Source organism: Penicillium alfredii (genome assembly GCF_028826965.1).
Source record: "Penicillium alfredii strain IBT 34128 chromosome Unknown utg000009l_segment0_segment0, whole genome shotgun sequence".
Lineage (NCBI taxonomy): Eukaryota > Fungi > Ascomycota > Eurotiomycetes > Eurotiales > Aspergillaceae > Penicillium > Penicillium alfredii.
In genome coordinates this window covers 3,124,835-3,148,791 of record NW_026622706.1, presented here as the reverse complement: position 1 = coordinate 3,148,791, position 23,957 = coordinate 3,124,835, and the positions used below count along the sequence as shown (strand labels likewise).

Here is a 23,957-nt window from a genome sequence, read left to right as displayed (position 1 = left end):
TATTTAGATATATCTACTCTCCTAATTAATTAAAGATATTTAATAAATAATATTCTTATAAAAAAGTATTAATATTAGCTAATAGAAGGCTATTTTTATAATTACTATTATCTCCCTATTATAATATCTTAAATAGTATTTTTATAATAGAGATCTAATTTACTATATTAAAGAAATTAAGTTATTTAATATCTTACTATAATAAAAACTACTTATTATTCGTATTACGCCTAATAAAACTATAGTTATCGAAGAATATAATACTATTCTCCGTAACCTAAAAACTAGTATCGCGTATACCGATAATAACGCCTTTAAAACAGATATTAACGTAGCGGTAATTATCTTATATAGATTAATAAAACAGGCTCTTAGCGTCTTTATTAACTGTATAATCTACTCCGCGGAGCTATAAAATATCTTATTAACGTTTCGCGTATTTAATAGAACCCTTTAATACTAATATAGCTAAAAAAGTATAACTATATTTACTAATAGCTAAATAGCTATATAAATATACTAATAACCTTATAGACCCTCTAATTAGCGTTTTCTCTACTAAATTACCTAAAACGTTGATTATCTATAATAACTAAGAGTCGATATATATATTAACTAGATACCTAGATATCTTAATATATTAAGTAATAAATAAGCTAATATTCTAGCGATATAAACTACCACGAAGATAGACTAAATACTAAACTGCGCGTTTACGGCCCTTTACTATATAAGGCTATATAAGCTAGTATTCGAAGAGTAGAATAAATAATAGGCTTTAAATAAATATAAAACTTATATTTAGTATCTCTTTACTAAACTAACTAAAAAGACCTTTATAATATATTAACAGCTAAATTAAATAAGTAACGTAGCACTCTTATAAATATAGACTAATATAATTATCCTAGTAATATATCTATCGACTTTATAATACAAACGTAAATAGGCCCTTAATAAAAACCCTAATAGAAACTCTATATAGCATAGATATAATAAAAATACATGAAATATATATTATATCTTAGTATATTATTTTTACTTCATAGAACTACGTTTTTATATCCTTAGGAGTAATCCGCGAGTATAACTATAGACTAACTAATTAACGAAACTAGACTTTATAAGTAAAATAACGTAATTTATAATATATATAAGGCTCCTCGGCTAATTTAGAGCCCTCTTGTCTATATACTAGGTCTTTTATTTAAAAGGCGACGATCTATAATAACAATCCTACTATTTACTCTCTAAGCTTTAAAAATATAAAGAATCCCCTCTCTCTATATATATATTAACGTTATTAGTTAACGTAGTCGGCTAAAGATATAGTAATCGAGAGGGATATTAACGATTTAATTAATTAACTTTAGTTATATAAAAATAAAAGCAAAATAACAATAGGAGCGCCGGGAATAACCTACTTCGAGGGATTAGTATCTCCTAAATATCGGAATCCTACTATTTATTAATAATAAGGTAGATATAAGTAAATAATATATAATATACTCCGGCGGCGAAGTAGATAAAATTGTAAAGGGTCTACCAAGATGGTGAGGTATGAGGTTATTCCCAACTAACGGAAGGGGTGAATCAGGTAATATCATATGATCCTAAAAGAAGTCAGAACTTATTGCTTAATCTATCCTATAGTAGAATAACCACAATATATAATAGAGAACTAGTCGTTTATATTATCGATAATACATAGAGTTATAAAGATATTATATAATAAATTAATACTCGCATCTAGTTAGCAAGATAAGATTTAGTTTTGATAGTAAAAGATATATTACTTTCCTTTACTCCTCTCTTTTATTTCTTAATCTAATTAATAGGCCTTACACCCTACTAAATATATTCTTTATAATTCTAAATCTTCCTCTTTAATTACCTAAAAAAATACGATAACCCTACGAACCTAATTTATTATAATATACTAGAATAATACCTCTAAAGAGATATTGTACACCCCTCTATTCGAAACTAACTAAACCTAACTAGATAAAGACCTATAGACTATCTAAGAAATAATTAAAAAACTTTAATATCTATAAGAGTTATAATAAATAGTCTAATAAATAAAAAGTTAGATCGAATAAAGGAATACTACTAAACTTTTAATAAATTAATAATAAAATCAGGGTTAATCTTCTATAGAAGATAGAGATAAGATTAGGATTCAAAATTTTTTAATACTCTTAATTTATTCCTTTTTTTAGTAAAAAGAAAAGGAACTCTTAGATCTCTCTTTTATTTTTAAAAGAGCACTATAAAAATATTATAATAAGGAACGGTAAATTATTATAGCTCTATTATATATAGAACCTATTTACTAATAGAGATAGTATTAGTATATTACCGAGAAACCTAAAAAAGAATAATGAAACGTTAATATTTTATAGATTTATTTTAAGAATTAGACTTTTATTAAAGATACTATAATTCTTAAAATTAATATTATAGGGTAACTATAAAAAGCTTATTAACGCCTAAAGTAAGATCCGCGAGAGTTTTATATCTTTTTAGACTTATTAGAGCGATATTTCCTTCGCTAAAGTAAGAAAAAGAGGGTATTTATAATATTCTTAAAATTTATCTATAATCTTAGATAATATATATAGAAATATATATATAAACTATTTAAAAACCGAGATAAGATAGTATCTCTAGCTATATATTACTAGGGATTACTATAATTAATATAAAAATAAAAAAGGCCCTAAAACCTTTAAAAGATCTATAAATAAATAATTTCGGATAAATTAGTATTAACTAAACTATAAACCTTAGGGACCTAAAGAAAGGACCTAGGAAAAAGAAAGGAATCTAATTAGAAAAGATAAAAAAACCCTTTAATATTATATTTATTAAAGTAAAATCTATCTTATTAATTATTACCCTAATAAATTAAGTAAAAAAGCTAGTATATAAATAGCTATTTAGATTAAGTTAGAAAATAATAATAAATTAATCTAAATCCTATATAGCTAACTCTATTATTTTAAATAGGAACTATAATTTATTTTTATATTCTTATACTACTATAGAATAAAATTAAAATATATATAGATATAGATATCTATATTAAGTTTAATATTATTAGTATTAAATTTATAGAAAAATATAAATTATAAAAGGCAAAACTATTATTAATACTACTTAGAATAATAGATAATTAAGGAACTCTTTTATATAGTATATAGAAGATACCTATTATATTTACTAATTCTCAAGGAACTATTAAATTAATAGTTTATCTTTATCTCGCGATTAATAAGGATCTTTATAAATAAGAAAGTCTAATCTTACTCTTAATAATAATACTTATTAAGTATTATATCTATATTTTACTATAGAACTAAAGTGAATGGTTCGAAGCCACTAAAATTAAGTTAGTACCAGCTTAGGAACTCGCGAAAGAATATTAAAAACATGCTATTATCTACACTATCATAAAACTCCCGGAGGAAGTCTGGCTACCCCATAAAGAAGGCGAAGAACCAACCACAAGAAGGCAGGCGAAATGGTGGTGGAACGCGCCGGCCAGTGCGATAACCGACCCGAAGATGACGACAAGGTATAACGATGATAATAGTAACAAAAAGAAGACAGAAAGCAGCAGGAACAGCAAGGAACAGATAACGAGGCATAATGAGTATAGCGTGGGAGAGAAAAGAAGAAGAAGAAAAGAGTTGGTACTCAAAAATATAAATAAAGACTCGAATATATGATTCGACGCGTCTTTGTTTACTAGTTAACTATATAATCTCTTTGTTGCCTCGATAGTAAGGTAAACGAAAACTCCACGAAAAGTGTAAAGAATATACTTGTCAGGGTATAAGGCCTGTCGATTAGGTAAAGAAATAAGGGGAAGGAGTAAGGGAAAACAATATATCCTTATTACTATTAAGACTGAATCTTGTCTTACTAGCTGGATACGGGAGTGTTAATTTATTATATAGTATCTTCGTAACTCCACGTATCATCGATAATATAAATGACTGGGTCTCTGTTATATATCGTGATTATTCTACTATAAGGTAGATTAAGCAATAAGTTCCGACTTCTTTTAGGATCATATGATATTACCTGATTTACCCCTTCTGTTAGTTAGGAATAACTTTATACCTTACTATCTTAGTAGACCCTTTATAATTATCCCTTTTCTTAAGATTAGATAGCCTTAACTAACGCGTTTATTTTATTACTATAATATAGATATATTAGCGTAGTATCTTTTTATAGGGTTTTTGTTTACCTTACTGTCGAGGCGATAAAGAGATTATATAGTTAACTAGTAAATAAAAACGCGTTGAATTATATATTTAAGTCTTTATTTATATTTTTAAGTAGTAAATCTTTTTTTTTCTTCTTTTCTCTCTTATACTATATTTATTACGTTTTATTCTCTATTTTTTATTACTTCTACTACTTCCCGTTCCTTTTCTATAACTATTACTATTATTATATCTTATTATTATTATTTAGGTTAGTTATTATACCGGTTAGCGTATTCTATTACCCTTTCGTTTATCTTCCTATAATATACTAAGTATTTTCGGACTAAGATTAAGGTATATAACTCTAAATCGCCCTTCGTTATCGAATATAAACTAGATATAGTAGCTTCGGTTATCTATCGGTAATATTCTATCTATAACGCGTTATATAATATAGTACGTTCCGCGGTATCTTTATTTTAGTTTATATTAATATTTTTTAGGTTATAGAGGGTATAATTAGGGATATCTATAATCTATAAGTGATCCTTAGCTAGCTAAATAAGGAATTTCTAGAGCCTCTAGCTAAGGGTACTCCTAAAGAGAGAGATAAAAAGAAGAAGAATAAATAGAAGAAAAATATATTAATCGCGGCTAGAAAGGCTATAATAGAGCTTATAAAGGCCTTTAATATAATAAAGTTAGTATATCGCCGCTAGTTCTCTTTTATTATTATCTATAAATTAACTATAGTAAATAAGATCGTTAGTACCGGTATAATTTTGCTAACGTTCCGGTAGGCCTAATATAAGGTTTATATAGTATATATCGCTATTCGTCGCTAAGATATAGCTACTTATATTCTTTTATTTAAGGGTCTCTCGGGGAAGTATCTCCGAAAGTTCTAGTCTTAGTGTCTTCTCCGTTTAGTTCTAGGAGATAATAGTTTTATATATTAGGTAATAGCGAAGTAGGGATTTCTAGAGATCCTATAGTTAGTATCCTAAAATAAGTACGGTCTCAATCTAGCGGTCTCTAATCCGATTAATAATCCTAATACTAAATATTACTTAAAGTAGTTAAAGAAGAACTTCCTTATTCCTATTCCTGAGTTTTAAGTAGAGTTCTATACTCGTATTATTATTTTGCGGTAATAATAATAGTATTATTCTAGTAGAGTTTTAGTAGCTTTCTACTTAGTTTATAGGATTTCTTTTTAAGTAATATCTTATCTTTTTTATCTTTATTTCTTATATTCTATAATAACTCTTTTTATATTTACTATATTTTTTTCTAGGATCTACTAATTATACTTTAATAGTTAGCTCTTCTATTTAATTAAGAAATAGGATTTTCTATTAAAATATTAGTAATCTTTTATTTCTTTAATCTCTTATTTATTATTACTTTATAGTTTTAGTATTAATATATTTCTATTATTGTTTCGTTTTTTATCCCTCTACTTCTAGAGTTTAAGAAGTAATATATAAAATATATTATAAATTCGATTATACTAGTTTAGTAGAACTAGTCGATATATTTACAATCCGATCTTTTTAAGAATTCGGAGAGGTCTAATAAACTTAGATACTAATTTCTTTATTATCTTTAATCTTAAGTTTCTTATTAATAGAGCGACTAAATCCTTATATTTAAATAATATTTCTTTATAGATTTTATTATAGTATTTTATTTATGTTTCTATTACTTTTTATTATTATTCTATTAAATCTTATCTTAACTTTTATAGTTTTTAGTATGTGTTTCTATTATTAGGACTTTTTTTAAAAATATATTATCTTTAATATATAGTCGGAAATTAAATAAATATCTTATTAAGGTCTAGAATATAGATTTCTTTATTATTATATTAGGGGTATTATTATATACGAATTACGTATTTCTTAGTAATTTTGGCCACGCGATCTATTCTCTATTAATAAAATAATAAAGATAGCGTTTTAGTGTCTAGTTTATCCTTTCTGTTTAGCTATTAGTTTATAGATAAAATACTATCGAAAGGCAGAGTTTAATATAGCTAATATAGTATAATTTTAACTAAAATTTATTAGTAAAGAGTGATCCTCGATCTAAGATAATTCTATCTAGTAGCCTATACTATAGTTCTACTTTATTATAGAATAATTCTATAAGTTCTATAGTATCGATTATTACTAATATAGCGAAGAATAAGGACTATTTCGTTAGTCTATCGATAATAACTAGTATCGTATTAACTTTTTAGGTTCTATTTCTGTTTAGTAGTAATCCTATAATAAAATCTATTAATAGTTCGCTAAAAGGCTAAGATAGTATTAGTAGCGATTCTAGTTTACTATATAGATAATATCTTAGTATTATTATTCCTTAATATATTATATATATCTAGACGTATTCTTTTATATTATCCTAAAGTCTAATCTAGTAGAATTTCCTTTTTAGTAGCGTTTTAGTCCTATTTCGCCCGAAATAGCCTACTAAAGGATTATTATAATAAATATTTAGTAATTTCTTTCTAAGATTCTCCTTTATTAGGATAAAAAGATAATTCTTAAATTAAAGAAGGCCTTTTAGGTTAATACCCTAATTCTTAAAGTTTTTAGATATCTAATTTAACGTGGCTTTTAGCCTTTACGTCTCTAGGTCCTCGTCTTAGATCTATTTAATTATTATCTATAATTTAGTGCTAATTTCTATTAAATAGATATACTTCTTTTTATAAGTACCCTATATTTTATATTAGGGTATTCTTTTATCCTTTATAAGTTTTTTTAGATAGTCTAGTTAGCTATTTCTATATTAGTAGACTCTCTTCTATTCTTTATTATATAAATACTAAACTAAGGATCGCTTTCTTTTAAAGGTATCTCGCTAGGTTTAAACTAGGACTTCTTAATAATAAAGTTTATAACTATAATTATTTAAATATTAGCTTTCTATAGACTAGATAATAGCTCTTTAGTTATAATCTATTTTTATAATAATATAAATAATTCTTTTCCTAGAGCGTCCCCCTAAATAGAATTAGGTTTTCTTGAAAGTCTATCTATAGGATTACTTTTTCTTAATTAGTGCTTAACTATAAAATTAAATAGTATAAGATATATATACTAATATATCTATCTTTTATTTAGCTTAGTTTATTTTATAAAAGATTAAAGATTTAAGTAATCCGATAATACTTTAATAGTAAATCTACTATCTTCTAAGTACTATCTTTAATATTTAAAAGAGTATATAATTATAAAAAGTTCTTAGTCTAATATATTATAATTTAACTCTACTCTAAAGAATAATTTTAACTAAAAGATAACTAGATAATACCGATCTTAGTTATCTAGTTAAGAGAGAATACTAACTATTCCTTAATTTAATATATCCGTTTCGATATATATTAGGTATTAAAGATTAAAATATTATAATAAAGGTATATTACGAAAGGCTGCGATTAGGCGTTAAAACGCTATTTTTTTATAAATTATAAATTAGCAATTTCTAGATTTTTTACTATTTTTACTTTTTTTAAATAATATAGTTAAAGATATTATAATATAAGAGAAGTTATAGATAAATTATCGATAGAAGTTATAGAATCTAATAAAGATTTAGATATTATAGTAACTTTTAGGTTTTAGCTATAAAATAATAGCGTTAATCTATTATTAGTCTATCGATATACTATCTTAGTTTATAATAAATCTAAGGAATTCTACTCTTTCTTAGTAAAATATATATTTCGAAGGTTTTACGTAAAGTCTTATTTCCTTTATTTTTTTAAGGATTTACTAGATATAGCGAGTATATAACTCGCGGTCCAATAAGAATATTAGAATATTATCTAAATACGCGATATAAGAGATATTAAATAATCCCTATAAGGCGGTATAGATATAATTCTAAAAAGTAATAGAAGTATTAGTTAAGCTAAATAGTATAATTATATACTTAAAATAACTATAACACGTATAAAATATAGTCTTCTATTCTTCGTTTTCTTAAATATAAATATAGTAGTAGATATCTTAGATATTAATCTTACTAAAGTATTTTACTCTTAAAAATCGATCTAAAATCTCTAAAATAAAAAATAAAAAGTATCGATTCTTTACTATAATCTTATTAAGTCCCTAATAGTCTATATATAGATATAATCCTCTATCTTTCTTTAGAATAAAAAGGATTAGTACTTTAGTAGGATTTTTTAAGGGTCTAATCTTTCTATTTATAAGATTTTTATTAATATAGATTCGTAATATTTATAATTCGTTTTATAATAAAAGATATATTAATCCGTAAGGTAAAGAATAGTTATTTTTTAGTTTAATAGTATAATTTTATAAGTTATTAGATAGAAAGATTTATAATCGCTCTATTAAGAAGATATCGATAAATTAACGTAGTTCTAGGGGTATTTCCGAAAAATAAATAGTTAATTCTTCGCCTTTTTTATAGGATAACTAGATTTCCTCTAGGAGTTTTATAATAATATAGATAATAACGCGTTTTCGATATTCTTTCGCGAGTTCCTAAACTAGTATTAACTTAATTCTAGTAGCTTCGAATTACTAATTTTAGTTCTATAATAAAATATAGATATAATACTTAATAAATATTATTATTAAGAGTAAGATTAGATTTCTTTATTTATAAAGGTCCCTATTAATCGTGAGATAAAGGCGAACTATTAATTTAGTAGTCTCTCAAGAGTTAGTAAATATAATAGATACCTTCTATATACTATATAAAAAGGTTTCTCGATTATCCGTTATTCTAAATAGTATTAATAATAGTTTTACTCTCTATAATTTATGCTTTTCCGCGAATTCGATACTAATAATATTAACCTTAACGTAGATATTTATATCCGCGTATATTTCGACTTTATTCCGTAATAATATTAGAATATAAAAACGAGTCGTAGTTCTTATTTAGGGTAATAGAGTTAGCCGCGTAAGAATTAGACTAACTTATTATCGTTTTCCGACTTAATCTAAGTTATTATTTATATACTAGCTTTTTTATTTAATTTATTAGAGTAATAATTAGTAAGATAGGTTTTACTTTAATAAATATAATATTAAAGGGTTTTTTTATCTCTTCTAGTTAGGTTCCTTTCCTTTTCCTAGGTCCTTTTTTTAGGTCCCTAAGTTTTGCGGTTTAATTAATATTAATTAGTCTAAAATTACTTTTAAGGGTTTTAGGGCCTTTTCGTTTTCGTGTTAATTATAGTAATCCTTAGTAATATATAACTAGGGATATTATCCTATCTCGGTTTTTAGGTAGCTTATATATATATTCCTATATATATTATCTAAGGTTATAGGTAAATTTTAAGAATATTATAAATATCCTCTTTTTCTTATTTTAGCGAGGGAAGTATCGCTCTAATAAATCTAAAAATATATAAAACTCTCGCGGATCTTACTCTAGACGTTAATAAGCTCTTTATAATTATCCTATAATATCGATTTTAAGAGTTATAGTATCTTTAATAAGAGAAAGAGTCTAATTCTTAAAATAAGTCTACGAAGTATTAACGTTTTATTATTCTTCTTTAGGTTTCTTAATAATATATCGGTATTATCTTTATTAGTAGATAGATTCTATATATAATAGGGCTGCGATAATTTACTATTTTTTATAATAATACTTCTATAGCGTTCTCTTAAAGATAAAAGAGAGGTTTAAGAGCTATTTTTCTCTCTACTAAAAAAAGAAGTAGATTAAGAGTATTAGGATATTTCTAATCCGGATCTTATTTTTATCTTCTATAAGGGATAAACCCTAATTTCGTTATTAATTCGCTAAAGGTTCGGTAGTATTCTTTTATTTAAGCTAATTTCTTATTTATTAGGCTATTTATTATAGTTTTTATAGATATTAAAGTTTTTCGATCGTTTCTTAGGTAGTCTATAGATCTTTATCTAATTAAGTCTAATTAGTTTTAGATAAAGGGGTTTACAATATCTCTTCGGGAGTATTACTCTAGCGTATTATAATAGATTAGGTCCGTAGGGTTATCCTATTTCTTTAGGTAATCGAAAAGGAAGATTTAGAATTATAAAGAATATACTTATTAGGGTATAAGGCCTATCGATTAGGTAAAGAAATAAAGGGAAAGAGTAAGGGAAAATAGTATATCCTTATTACTATTAAGACTAAATCTTATCTTACTAGCTAGATATAGGAGTATTAATTTATTATATAGTATCTTCGTAACTCCACGTATCATCGATAATATAAACGACTAGGTCTCTGTTATATATCGTGATTATTCTACTATAGGGTAGATTAAGTAATAAGTTCTGACTTCCTTCAGGATCATATAATATCACCTGATTCACCCCTTCCGTTAGTTGGGAATAACTTCATGCCTTACCATCTTGGTAGACCCTTTACAAAAAGATATCGCGCTAACGCGTCTATATTATAATAATAAGATAAATATGTTAGTTAAGGCTATCTAACCTTAAGAGGGGGATAATTATAAAGGGTCTATCAAGATAGTAAGATATAAGGTTATTCCTAACTAACGGAAAGAGTAAATTAGGTGATATTGTATGATCCTAAAGAAAGTCGGAACTTATTACTTGATCTACTCTATAGTAGAATAATCACGATATATATATAATAGAGACCTAGTCGTTTATATTATCGATAATACATAGAGTTATAAAGATATTATATAATAAATTAATACTCTCGTATCCAGCTAGCAAGACAAGATTTAGTCTTAATAGTAATAAAGATATACTATTTCTTTTACTCCTTCCCCTTATTTCTTTACCCAATCGATAGGTCTTATACCCTGCCAAATATATTCTTTACACTGAATTATAGAGTATACCAGACTTTTGACCGCGTAGTGTATTACCTTTTTATCTTCTTTTACCCAATTAATAAGTTTTATACCCTACTAAGTATATTCTTTGTAGAGAGATATCTATATATATCTATATATATAATATTAGTATCCTTATTCAATTATAATATATAGAGATAGATAGATATAAAAGAAGGAATGATTATAAAATATTTATTTAAATCATAAACAAAAGGCTTTTATTGACTAAATTAAATAACAATTAATACCAGGAAAAGAAAAATCTTTAATATTATCTTTTAAATCTTATTAAAGTTATTGAATCTCTATCTTAATCAGGGTTAGCTTTATCCTTACTATATTTATAGATTCTATATTATCATATCACTAATTTTATTACTATACTAGTAGTAGGTATACAATAGCATGTATATAGAGCTAGCTAGGTTAGATATAAGTCCTACTAAGGTAAGGTACTACTACCCATATCTCCTAGGTAGCACTTGCTCAAAATACAGTTAGAACCCATAGTCAAGGTCCATTGGATCCTCGCTGCCAGACTCAGTTGTCTCAGAGGTATCCTTGCCTGGAGCTGGGTTGCTACCGGTTGGATTGGAGGTCCTCATCCTCTCGGCCCTAGCTCGTGCCTTTGTGTCGATGATCGCTTTCCGCACACTGTCTTGCTCCACAGGCACCGTCAGAGAAGAAGGCTCCGTGCACAGCACCAATTCTTTCCCCGGGGACGTTGAATTTGACAGGACCGATTTTGGAACCGAGATAATTCTCTCTGCGAGGGGCAGGAGAATAAGATTATCCTCGGGAGTATCAGTGTTGGCTAGCTCTTGGTCCAAATTGTGAATATACGTAGTATGCTTTGTATCGTCCAGCAGCATCGCATCTCCCTGTTCGAGGAGTTGGCGATTGTCGTGCGTGGCCCGAGCGAGGATTGGGCCATGATTATCTATTCGAGAATGTGTTAACGCGATTTTTTCAACCAAGCAGGAGAACATACCTATTTGAAGACATCCGAATCGTTTTGCGAGTGGTTGCGTGCCATCGGGGTCCCCTTCGGCAGGGCGCTTTTTCCCGTGAATTTGGATTTCTTCACCTCCTCGCGCCATCCACAACCCCTGACAAATCCACGAGCAAAGGGGGTGATTTTTTGGAATTTCGGATCTCTCTCCCAAGCCAAGTATTCCAAGAACGAGAACGAGTCGGGAGGTTTGAGTCGTAAGAAGTGAACTAAGACCGAGGTCATTCTCAGCGGGGTCGATGCGGGTTCTTGGGCTTCTGAGGGATGGGGAACTGGCTTTGACTCACGCGCGAATTCTCAGACCCTTCCACCATCGCCTCATCCACACGCTTTCTCCTCCCACATCGCTCAGAATGGCTTCCGATCGCGAGTGGACGGCTCTCCGAGTCCGAGATACTTTCCTGGACTTTTTCAAGCAAAATGGTCATACCTTTGGTAAGTTGAACGCCACCCTCCCCCGCGATGCTTTTTTTTTGGCCGTTGCCCCTCGATTGTCCACGGCCTAGCTGACCAGGTACAATTCCCTATCTCAATAGTCTCATCCTCCCCCGTTGTCCCTCTATCCGATCCTACTCTGCTTTTCACCAATGCAGGGATGAACCAGTTTAAGTCAATTTTCCTGGGCACTGTAGACCCGCAGTCAGACTTTGCAAAGCTGAAGCGCGCCACGAATTCGCAAAAGGTATTGCACCTGGGGTCGGTCAACTCCTCAAATTCTGGACCCAAAAGCTGACCTTCATCTTCTAGTGTCTACGCGCCGGAGGAAAGCACAATGTGGGCGCACCATGATGCCCTCCACCGAGAGTCAAAGCATACTAATTAGTTTCACCCAGGATTTGGATGATGTGGGCAAGGACAGTTATCATCATGTGAGCTTTGCTGGAGTACCCTTAACCTTGCTATTGAAGACGACTCTGACTAAAATCCAATAGACCTTTTTCGAAATGCTTGGTAACTGGAGCTTTGGTGACTACTTCAAGAAAGAGGCGATTTCGTATTCCTGGACACTCCTGACTAAAGTTTACGGATTGGAGCCCCAGCGTCTCTACGTCACTTATTTTGAGGGCAGTGAGGCAGGTGGCTTGGAGCCCGACTTGGAGGCGAAGGAGCTATGGAAATCGGTGGGAGTTCCTGAATCCCACATTCTTCCCGGCAACATGAAAGACAACTTCTGGGAATGGGCGACCAAGGTCCTTGTGGACCTTGCAGCGAAGTGCATTATGACCGGATTGGAGGGCGTAATGCTGCCCACCTAGTCAACCAGGACGACCCTGACGTTCTGGAAATCTGGAACAACGTTTTCATCCAGTACAACCGCGAGCCCGACCTCTCCCTCAGGCCGCTGCCGAACAAACATGTCGATACCGGAATGGGGTTTGAAAGGCTGGTGTCGATACTGCAAGACAAATCCTCGAACTACGACACGGACGTCTTTACTCCAATTTTTCAGGCCATCCAGCAGGCTACCGGTGCTCGAGAGTATCGAGGCCAGTTTGGTGCGGAGGACCCCGACGGAATTGATACCGCATACCGTGTAGTTGCGGACCATGTGCGAACTCTCATGTTTGCAATTTCCGACGGCGTCATTCCCAACAATGAAGGTCGTGGCTATGTGATCCGCCGCGTGCTTCGCAGAGGAGCCCGGTTTGCTCGCAAATATTTCCAGGTCGATATTGGAAGCTTTTTCTCCAAGCTCGTGCCAACTGTCGTGGATCAGCTGGGCGGAATGTTTCCGGAGCTGAAAAGAAAACAGCAAGATGTCATGGAGATATTGGATGAGGAGGAGCTGTCGTTCGCCAAAACCCTGGACCGGGGTGAGCGTCAATTTGAGCAATACGCCCAACAAGCAAAGCTCAAGGGCTCTGACAGACTCCATGGTGCTGATGTCTGGAGGTTGTATGATACCTTCGGGTTCCCAGTCGATCTGACCCGGCTGATGGCCGAAGAACGCGGCCTTCGCATCAATGATGCTGAATTTGAGGAAGCCCGCCTGAAAGCCAAGGAGGCTAGCAAGGGCCAAAAAAAGTCCGCGGCGAACGCCGTTAAATTGGATGTTCATGATCTTGGAAAGCTGGAGAAAATGAATGACGTCCAGAAGACGGATGATTCCGCCAAGTTTGCCAGAGGAAATATCACAGCTTACGTCAAGGCAATTTACCACGGAAAGGCATTTTACACCAGCACCGACAATGTCCCTGACGGAGAACAGCTTGGTGTCATCCTCGATCGTACAAACTTTTACGCCGAACAGGGCGGACAGGAAAACGACACTGGCAGAATTGTTATTGATGGGCAGGCTGAACTCGAGGTTGGTGATGTCCAGGCGTATGCCGGATACGTTCTTCATACCGGATTCATGAAATATGGGTCATTCTCAGTGGGAGATGCCGTGATCAGTGAATACGATGAGCTTCGGCGCTGGCCCATTAGGAACAACCATACTGGAACCCATATTTTGAACTTCGCCTTGCGAGAAGTTCTCGGGAATGGAGTGGAGCAAAAAGGTTCTCTTGTGGCGGCCGAGAAGCTCCGATTCGATTTCTCTCACAAAACGGCAGTGTCAGATGCCGAGCTGGAGAAAATTGAGGCCAAGTCAACCGGATATATTCGACAGAACTGTGGTGTGTATTCCAAGGAACTCCCTCTGGCAACTGCTCAGCAAATCTCCGGGGTCAGGGCTGTTTTTGGTGAAACCTATCCAGACCCTGTTCGCGTCGTGTCTGTCGGAGTGGAATTGGATGAAATTCTACAGAATGTTAAGGATCCACGTTGGACGGAGGTCAGTATTGAGTTCTGTGGTGGAACTCACGTCCAGAAGACAGGGGACATCAAGGATTTAATCATTCTGGAGGAAAGCGGCATCGCCAAGGGAATTCGCAGGATTATCGCTGTTACTGGGGAGGACGCTCATGCCGTGCAGATGGTTGCGAAGGAGTTTGGAGAGCGCCTCGATCGGCTTGATGCAATGCCCCTAGGCCCTGAGAAGGAGCGAGAAGTTAAGCAGGTCCAGGTGGATCTCAACCAACTTGCCATCTCTGCCGTTCAAAAGGCCAAGTTCCGGGACCGCTTTACCAAGATCAACAAACAAGTCGTTGATGGACAGAAAGCCCAGCAAAAGTTGGAATCCAAGAAAGCCGTGGACGCCATCACCTCCTATTTCCAGTCTCCGGAGAACCAGGACAAGCCATGGCTTGTTACTCGGCTTCCCATCACCGCAAACGCCAAGGCTGTTAGTGAATCCCTCAACCATGTCAAGTCTAAGCTACAGAACAAAGCTGTTTATCTCTTGGCGGCGGACTCTGAACAAGGTCGAGTTGCGCACGGTTGCTATGTTTCCAAGGTCAGTCACAGGACTTCCCGAATTCCTGTCCCCTAGCCGTCAAAGAAATTCCATGTGCTAACATCCGGATACAGGAGCTGGGGGACCAAGGCGCTTCTGCGAATGACTGGGCAGCGGTTGTCTCCGGTGCTGTTGGGGGCAAAGCCGGGGGAAAGGGAGCCACAGCCCTTGGAAACGGTGTCAATGCTGACAAGGTCGACGAAGCGATTTCGCTGGCCTCGGACTATCTGAGCAAGTTCAAATTCTAGATGTCCCCGTAAGGGTGGGTTTTACATGACTTGAAAATGGCTTTTCATTCTTCTCATTGCGCCACCGATCCACGTTGATTGTTGACATGCCGATACCAAAACAAAACTCGGGGATATTAGGGCATGAAATTGAACTTCCCCAATGATTATTCTGTTGTTCACACGCACCCGATGTCTGATCATCTCGTAACCCTATTTATTCTTCATTGTATCTCCATAGACCGAATCCAGTTACATTTCTCCACATTGCACAATTGTGACATCTTGGTTCGGCTTGTCCCTGGTAGTACGAGTGTGCTCAATCATTTGCACAATCTCCATGCCATCTACCACCTGGCCAAAGACCACATGCTTGTTGTTGAGGAAGAGCGTAGCTGTGGTGGTGATGAAGAATTGGCAACCATTGGTGTTTGGGCCCGAGTTCTGTAATCACCTCAGTCAAAGGGAGCGCCTGTAGTTCCAAGCGCGGTTGACTTACTGCCATACTCAGGAGACCTGCGCGATCGTGTCTCAAAGTGAAGTTCTCATCTGGAAACTTGGGGGTGCCGTAGATGGTACAGGTCCCGGTGCCATCGCCGTTCACAAAATCTCCTCCCTGGACCATGAAATCTTTGATCTTAGTGGATATTAGCCTATGGTCTACAGTAATGACAGATTTCCACACATACTACTCTATGAAACCTGCTTCCCTTGTACCCTTGGGGTTGCCCCTTGGAGTTTTTGCTCTCTCCGGTGCAAAATTGCCGGAAGTTCTCTGCGGTCCGAGGGGTGACATTTGCAAACAACTCCATTTTCACTCGGCCCAGAGACTCGCCTATGATCAAAGATTAGTGATGCACTCCGGCCGGAGAGAGATGTTGGCTACGGCCCTTGTCCAGTATTGTGCCAACTTACCTCCAAGGGCGATATCGAAGAAAACCACGGGGTTTGAAGATGCATGAAACTGGTGAATTGGTTCAGCCATGACTGCGTTCCTGATCTGAGACGGTAAAGAAGAGAACAAGACGATTCGATAAGGGTAGTCGGATAAAAAAAAAAGAGGATGATCTGTGGAGATGTCTATCTATTTAGGTCGATAGCCCCTTCGATCGGTGGAGTCAACAACACAAGTTGGCCCCGTTGTTTGCTTTTTCTTCTTTGCTGCGCTGCTTCTCGCTTTTGCTTCTTTTGCTTCCAGAATACGGTTTGTCGATTGTGGCCGTAAATCTGATTTTTAGTTTCTTGGGGTTGTTACAAGCAGAAGAAAAAGGAATCGTCAGCTATTTTGTGTTCCCGTGATCGGCAGCCTCAGGTGTCTGATTTCCCCAGGATCCGCATGCAGTGTGCCATCTCAATTCATCTTCCTTTGACCCTCGGGTCTTGTTATCATTCCCATCGCCTCGAACTTACTTTCCAATCTTGTTGTCGATGGAATGAGACTGATGCTAAGCGCCCTCCCATTGAGAGAGCGATAGTACTCCACTTCCTCCTAATCGCTTTGTCGGTCTTGCACGTGGACGACCTTCGATCGATGACGCCCAATACAACGCCGCTACATGTATTTGCCCCCTGAAGGGTGAACTGGAACTGTTCTGCCACTCCATTACTTGAATCACAACCGTGACCTACAGGACGACCCTATATACTTTCCTCAAGGACATCAATGATCGACCCAGTGGAAAATACAAGTCAACGACCTGGGGCAAAATCGCGACTCACATCACTTGCATACGTATCACACTCCTGTCTTCAATATGTCTTCAACTACAACTTCGGCTTCGAGCAGTACTGCTACCTCCGGCGGTGGCAGTGGTGATAGCTCCGGTTCGAACAACGCGACAAGCTCGCCCCTGCTGTTCTTTGTCGCTCTCGGATTTGGTGTTGTCTTCACCAATCTATGGTATGTCTCATGATTTGCTTCATCTATTGAAACCCGGCCCAGAGCCAGTATTCTTCTTTGGAAGACCTCTAGCATCTATAGGGTTGAGTCTCTGACAATCATTTAGGATCATCGTGGGTGTCAAATACTGCTTCCGGTATAACCAACGGAACCGCCAGTTGCGTAATGAGGAGGCGGTCGATTTGATGCCCATGCCTCGAACACATCGGAGACGGAAAGAAAAGAAGCTGATGACGATGGACGAGGTCAACGAACGATTTCCCCTTGTCAAATATAAGGCGTGGAGGTCATCTCGTGCCAACCAGGGTCTTCCAACGGAGGGAGGCATTACCGCCCCAAACAGCAGGCCTCAGAGTTTGAAAAATGATGGGGAAGTTGCCTCTGCGACGGTTGACGTGTCTCCGGCGAGAGGCAATGAGCGGCGCAATTCCGATATTTCCCACGCCTCTGCGCAAGATTTGCCTCCTGATTCGCCGGCGCAGCCGGCAGCTGAAACTACAACCTCTGCCCCGGGAATCTCTTCAACTCCCAAAGGTACCGGCCCCAGCATTTCCGATGAAAAATGGCAGCATTCTCCAACAAACGAAAACGTGGACCTTGAAGAAGATGACGACGATGGTGACCAAATCCGCAAAGCAGTCCCTGCAGAGCTGCTACCGAATCCTGGTGATTCTTGTGCGATTTGTCTGGATACAATCGAAGACGATGATGATATTCGCGGGCTGACATGTGGACATGCCTTTCATGCGTCATGTGTCGACCCGTGGTTGACTAGTCGGAGAGCCTGCTGCCCTCTATGCAAGGCCGATTACTATGTTCCCAAGCCCCGTGCAACGACTGCCGAAACGCCCTCCGCAGACCGACAAGGACGTGATGCTTCCCGTTCCGAAGCACTTACTCGGCCTCCTCGGGTGGCCCAGGCCGGGCTCCGAGCGAGTTCCTTTCGAGTACAAATGGTCTTACCTGGCCGAATATTTCAATCAACTGCTCCAGAGCGAGACAATGAGCCTTCACAATCTGGGGCACGTCCGCGACCCACGCGCAACGAACCCCGGAGTTTGGATGGATCACCGGAGAACCCGGACCAGTCTATCTGGTCACGATTTCTTCCCGCACGTCTTCGTAGACAGTCTTTCCCTCGAGGACATCGGGCGCCGTCTGAAGTGGGGGCAGCATCTGATGAACACACACCACCGGAGCGCAGGACGCCTGGTCAACTGGAAGCTGGTACTACTTAATGTCTAGCTGCCATATCCTCCGCACTATTTTACGATCATCTGACCCTGAGAATTACTTACTTGCTGAATCAACATCTGGTATGTTGATTGGACCAGCTGTTGCTTTGTCGATGAGTTGATATGTAATTTATTGGCCTCTCTCTCTCTCTCTCTACCGTCCCTGTCTTCTGTTCTTCCTCTTTCTTATTCTTATTGGCAAAAACCAAGGCGTCTGCAGGCCATGAATTTTTTTTTCGGCTGAATTTTTTGTCACTAGTCCCAGGATAAGTTCCAGGAGGGATTTGCGTGTGTTCCCACTATCTTTTCACCTTTTCACCATAGTATCTTGCCTCGAACATGCCTTGAGTGCCCTTTTGAAGTATCTAGTGAGAACAAAAATCAAGTTCCAATTGATTTCTAGTTTAAACTATGGAACAATCCCAAAAGAAACCAGGAATGAAAAAGAGAAAAGGAAAAGAGTCCGAAACAAGTGGAAATCCGGCTCACATCGGTGCTTTGGAGCCCCCGACACCAGCCCCGATTACACTGGGCAGCTCCTCTTGGCCCATGTTGAAGAGCATCCCAACCGCACTGCCCGCCATTGCAACGGCCAGCACACTGACGCCCGCAATAAGGAAGAAGGGCGAGCTGATATCCCTCTTCTGACAAGCTGATCCACCCCACTGGACTTTTTGGGTGGTGCCATCGCTTTTCTTTACGACGGTTTGCTGACACTGGCATGCGTAACAGTTGCCAGCAGCCTTTTCATCATCCGAAGCATATTTAAGATAACAGTACCCGTGTCCGGAACAGTTATCGGTTGCTTCAACACAGGAGGAGTTTGTTGCGTGGCAGACAGGCGCCAAGGTCGATGGGATTGACTGGCCTTGGATGGCTCTTTTGACCGCATTGGTTTGACTTGCCGCTAAGATGGACGGTTGAGAAACCGTTCCTTGACTATCTCGGTGTCCGAATCTTGGCTTCGAGCCTCGAGACTCGTTGGTCGCTGGCAAAACCAAGACAGTGATCTCTCGGTTACTTGCAGCGGACAGATCCGCAACACCATGGAGAAATAAATCCAAAGATTTGGTGACGAGAGCAGCCTGGCTCGATTGACGTTGTGGCTGATGATCGTTGATTAGACCTTGCGCTATCGGGTCAAGAGAGAGGATTCCAGTACCTTCAATGTCAATCTCGAGGCCGTCAACCTTTGATCCTTGTTTGCCCAAGTTTCCACCAAATTGACAAGGTCCAGGAAGTCGCGGTCGAGCAAATGACGTGAACGGGCGAGAACAGGGTCGGCGGATATACAGGTTTTAGCCGTCTAAAAACCGAATCCAACTTAGTAAAGATACTCTGAAAATCGCCCATCGGGGACTAAATTACCTGAGACGTTATAGATTCTGCGTTGCTATCACTGGTGTGGTATGTGCAACGTCTCTCGCTGATTCCTGCCCCAGCGGGGACGTCGCCTCCAAGGAAGAGGCTCAGGGTATCATCGCCGGCGAAATTCGAAGAGACACGGGGCACTAGAAGGTGGTTTGGCTGAATCTTTTGAATGGATGAGACTTCGAGAGCGAAGGAACAAAGGAAAGAGATCATTAGCTAGACGTGTCCTGATTGCTACCTAGGTAGACAACGTTCACGTACCAACTTGGCTTTCCACGCCTTCAAGGATAATCATGTTTCTCTCAATGGTCTCATGATCACTGAGGCCACCGAATAGATCGAAGTTGGGCTTAGCAAACTGGTTCAAGTGTTCCACGGTGCCTGTCTCCGTCCTCCCGAGAACGGATGCCACAGATGACTTCACGCGCAGCTCCAAAATAAGTCGTGCCACATCTTCCGAAGTTGTCTGTGGCTCGGAGACAGTTCCAGGAGCTTCCTTCTGGGTGGGAGGAAACGTGAATATCGAGGCATCCAAAGCGCTTGTCCCCAATGCACCCACGAGGGCGAGGGCAAAGAGCTGAGAAACCCAACGCATAATGTAAAGTGTGGATAGAGGGAGCGAGAACAAAAATCTCCGGCCCCTCAAGTAATGGCGGAATTTGCCTTATGGACGGGAAGCGTGTCTTGCAACCGATGAGAGAGGAAGTCCGGCCTCGATAAGATATATCACGTGCCCCGTCATTTTGAGAGGGTCAGTCGCAGGTGATCAGAGGCATAGACCGACTAGCCAGCCAACTCTCCCGGTTATTCCTCTTCTTCTCTTCTTCTTACTTTCCTTCAAAACTCCATTCTGCTCCAGATCCTACCCGGTTGCCCAGCTATTAACACACCCACATAGGCCAATACACCCTAGTCCGTGGAACCCAGTCCAAGTTTCCTGTTGCTTTTCAAACGTGAGATGATTCTTGAATGACAATCTCCTACAAAACTGGACTTTCCCCATGCTCCGGCTCAGGCATCTACTCCGGAATCCCCCAGCACGCGCCTCTCTCCTCCGTGTCGCCCCTCCCCCGCCGTGCAATTTCAGAATACTCGAATGTTCGACATGTAAGATTTCAACGGCCTTGGCTTCGGTGAGTCTCGTGGTCCCTGGACCTGTTCCAAGCTTGGCTTGTCATGCTCATGCAGACACTGCTAGGTCATTTTTCTCCAAGCTCCTGCTTTACGGCACTGCATTGTACCTATGGCATTCATTCGTCCTGGCACGGTTCGATGACGATTCCCTTGACACGGATTCAAATACACCCAGAGGCGATGACTCGGCAGATGAAGAAGCGGAAGATGAGGGCCCTTTGTTTATTCCACTGTCCTGGGCCCGATTGCAACAAGGCGACCTGTACACAGTAAAGGATCCGGAATGGCAAGAGTTTGTCAAGATATCCAAAGATCGAAAGCAGCTCCAGAACTTACGAGGTGAGACTATATAGCCCTAGGATGTGGAAGCAATTAGAATTGTGTGAACTGACCTGGTTAGACGAACTTGCCTCAATTGTCCTGGATACTGCCTCAGATGGGATCGCTCCTATACTCGGAAGTCCTCTTTCTATCACAGGGTTTTGGCTTGTTCATCAGTTTCCATCTCGTGCTCCTCCTACATACACTCAGTCAGGGTACGTGTTCGTGGCCGTCCTTGATCTGTTATGATTGCTGATTGCATGTAGTCTAGAGATCACGGATGACGGAATATCCTGGATCTCGAATAAACCCATGGAGCCCGATGTCGGCGACCGGCTACAGAAGTTTATGAATCCATTCCATGTGGCACTTGCCATCAAAGATACCTATATGGTACTAGCGAAAAGGCAACTGAACCGCTTTAGGAATCCTGAAGGGCAGCCGGTTGATGCCCTGGAATTTATGAATCAAAAACCCCTGCCGCCCGGAAGAGAAAGGCTGGATGAGGTCAGCCAACTTGAACAACCCAAACTGCGGCCCCCAACCCCCGAAGGGCTTGGGGGAAACGCGGCATCTAACAGTGAAAGCACAGAGTACCATTCGTCCTCAATCATATCTTCACTGCAGCGGCTACCGTTACCCGACCTGGGCCCTGGGTCGGATCTACACTTGGCATCAATGGCGTTCAGGCTGCGGTTGAAGGAGTATCAAGCCCGTGCACCCCGCACGCCTCGCCGAGGCACTTTCTTCATCTCTGGCCCTGTGGGGTTGAAGGGCCCGCATGGCTTTTGTCGATTTGAAGTGCGCGGCGAATATGACCCCGTCAAGTCTGGGTGGAGAACAGTGGAAATGAAGTTGAAGGACGTCAACCTTAGGAGACAAAGAGCCCTGGGAGGTCGGTGACACCGCGTCAATTCCATGAGATATGCCATTCTGAAGCCGTTCCGTCGTGGGGGAAGAGAGCGTCTCCCTTTGACCCAGTTGATACCCGAAGCCCTCATCTATGTAAAATACTGAATAGGCCATAGTATATAGAAAAGCATTGAGCCGATGGGACGAGCTAGCCATACCAGTAGGAATCACTACGTGTTGGACAGCCATGCGGAGTGTAGAGCGAATTGAAGTGGACTTTGCGGGGCCGATGACGATGACGCAGAGCTGAGGGGACTGATAACTCCCCTCCCAGATCGAATCGTCTGTTCTTCCAATCCACATCACCAAAGATCCTCTCACAAACTACTTATCGTCATGTCTGTTCCACCCAAATTTGCAGGGCTGAAGCTGTCCGGCGGTACTTTCCAGGAGACCCCGCACACGTTAGAACTGTGTACGTTGGCCTGTAGCTGAACGACATGGAAGCTGACCGTCCAAATTCAGATCTTGATTATGTCTGCCCTGTCAGTATCCCAGCGCGCTCGGCACTTTATTGGGTCTCAACTAAGATACCTTTCACCTCGATAGTTCTCTGCCAAGATGTTCATCACCCTTGATACTCTTCGACCCATGATCGCCCAGCGGTATAACCCCAGGCTCCAGGTGATCTTCCGACAGCATATTCAACCCTGGCATCCCTCGTCTACTCTCACACACGAAGCTGGAGCGGCTGTCCTTCGGGTAACCCCCGAGAAATTCTGGGACTTCAGCGCCGCTCTATTCAAGCGCCAGACCGAGTTCTTCGATGTGAGCGTTGTAAATGAAACGCGCAACAAGACATACGAACGGCTGGCCAAGATTGCAGGGGAGGTTGGCGTGGATCAAAAGAAGGTGCTTGATTTGCTGATTATTAGTGAGACGCCCAGGGACGATGGGCAGTTGAACTCGGGCAACCAAGTGACAAACGACATCAAGTGGATGGTCAAGGTAAGTGTTTGTCCCAACTGCTCTCTCAATCATTTCTTGGCTAACCGCATCTAGGCAGACCGAGTGGTTGGGGTTCATGTGTCGCCCACGGTGTATTTCAATGTAAGAGGGTCCAATTGAGATCAGTTCCATATGATGCTAACCCCGAGATTAGGGGGTGGAAGAACGGGGGATTAGCAGCAGTTTCACTGCCGCCCAGTGGGAAGAATGGTTGGCCAAAAACGTGGTTTGAAAGACCAGGAACCACCGCCCGCGTCTGGGACCGACTTCGAGCGTTTTGCATGTGGATCCTGAACCTAGCAGGTCAATCGAAAGGCGGGAAAAAAAAAGAAAAAAAAAAAGAAAAAAAAATTGAACCGTGTCTTCATTCCAGAACTTCCATTACGGAGCTTTTGTGGGCCCTAGCGAATATCTCGAATGGCGCATGTCCATGTGATAAAGTTGACCACAGTGGTTTTTTCAAGGGGAGAGGGTAGATTTCCAACGCCAT

General features: G+C 38.4%; 7 protein-coding genes across 7 annotated transcripts; 4 read left to right on the top strand and 3 right to left on the bottom strand.

Annotated features, from left to right (window-relative positions):
• Window positions 1-11,564: 11,564 nt before the first annotated feature.
• Window positions 11,565-12,167, bottom strand: NUU61_007106 (uncharacterized protein; the record flags this gene model as incomplete). The annotated part of the gene is made up of 2 exons (XM_056657631.1): window positions 11,565-12,007; window positions 12,059-12,167. The coding sequence occupies 2 exons, from the start codon at window positions 12,165-12,167 to the stop codon at window positions 11,565-11,567; spliced, it is 552 nt and encodes a 183-aa protein (XP_056510431.1).
• A 151-nt stretch (window positions 12,168-12,318) lies between these two features.
• On the top strand, window positions 12,319-15,667 carry NUU61_007105 (alanine--tRNA ligase; the record flags this gene model as incomplete). Its single annotated transcript, XM_056657630.1, has 7 exons — window positions 12,319-12,514; window positions 12,616-12,775; window positions 12,827-12,853; window positions 12,903-12,948; window positions 13,012-13,269; window positions 13,344-15,419; window positions 15,494-15,667. 7 exons carry the CDS (start codon window positions 12,319-12,321, stop codon window positions 15,665-15,667), a joined length of 2,937 nt encoding a protein of 978 aa, XP_056510430.1.
• Window positions 15,668-15,898: 231 nt separating this feature from the next.
• On the bottom strand, window positions 15,899-16,631 carry cyp3 (putative peptidyl-prolyl cis-trans isomerase; the record flags this gene model as incomplete). The annotated part of the gene is made up of 4 exons (XM_056657629.1): window positions 15,899-16,090; window positions 16,146-16,283; window positions 16,336-16,481; window positions 16,562-16,631. The coding sequence occupies 4 exons, from the start codon at window positions 16,629-16,631 to the stop codon at window positions 15,899-15,901; spliced, it is 546 nt and encodes a 181-aa protein (XP_056510429.1).
• Window positions 16,632-17,400: 769 nt separating this feature from the next.
• Window positions 17,401-18,784, top strand: NUU61_007103 (E3 ubiquitin-protein ligase RNF103; the record flags this gene model as incomplete). Its single annotated transcript, XM_056657628.1, has 2 exons — window positions 17,401-17,546; window positions 17,653-18,784. 2 exons carry the CDS (start codon window positions 17,401-17,403, stop codon window positions 18,782-18,784), a joined length of 1,278 nt encoding a protein of 425 aa, XP_056510428.1.
• Window positions 18,785-19,266: 482 nt separating this feature from the next.
• NUU61_007102 (DUF3844 domain-containing protein) lies at window positions 19,267-20,747 on the bottom strand (the record flags this gene model as incomplete). Its single annotated transcript, XM_056657627.1, has 4 exons — window positions 19,267-19,887; window positions 19,944-20,087; window positions 20,150-20,331; window positions 20,414-20,747. The coding sequence occupies 4 exons, from the start codon at window positions 20,745-20,747 to the stop codon at window positions 19,267-19,269; spliced, it is 1,281 nt and encodes a 426-aa protein (XP_056510427.1).
• A 406-nt stretch (window positions 20,748-21,153) lies between these two features.
• Window positions 21,154-22,510, top strand: NUU61_007101 (uncharacterized protein; the record flags this gene model as incomplete). The annotated part of the gene is made up of 3 exons (XM_056657626.1): window positions 21,154-21,625; window positions 21,687-21,822; window positions 21,874-22,510. 3 exons carry the CDS (start codon window positions 21,154-21,156, stop codon window positions 22,508-22,510), a joined length of 1,245 nt encoding a protein of 414 aa, XP_056510426.1.
• Window positions 22,511-23,080: 570 nt separating this feature from the next.
• Window positions 23,081-23,699, top strand: NUU61_007100 (DsbA family protein; the record flags this gene model as incomplete). Its single annotated transcript, XM_056657625.1, has 2 exons — window positions 23,081-23,467; window positions 23,622-23,699. 2 exons carry the CDS (start codon window positions 23,081-23,083, stop codon window positions 23,697-23,699), a joined length of 465 nt encoding a protein of 154 aa, XP_056510425.1.
• Window positions 23,700-23,957: the final 258 nt, after the last annotated feature.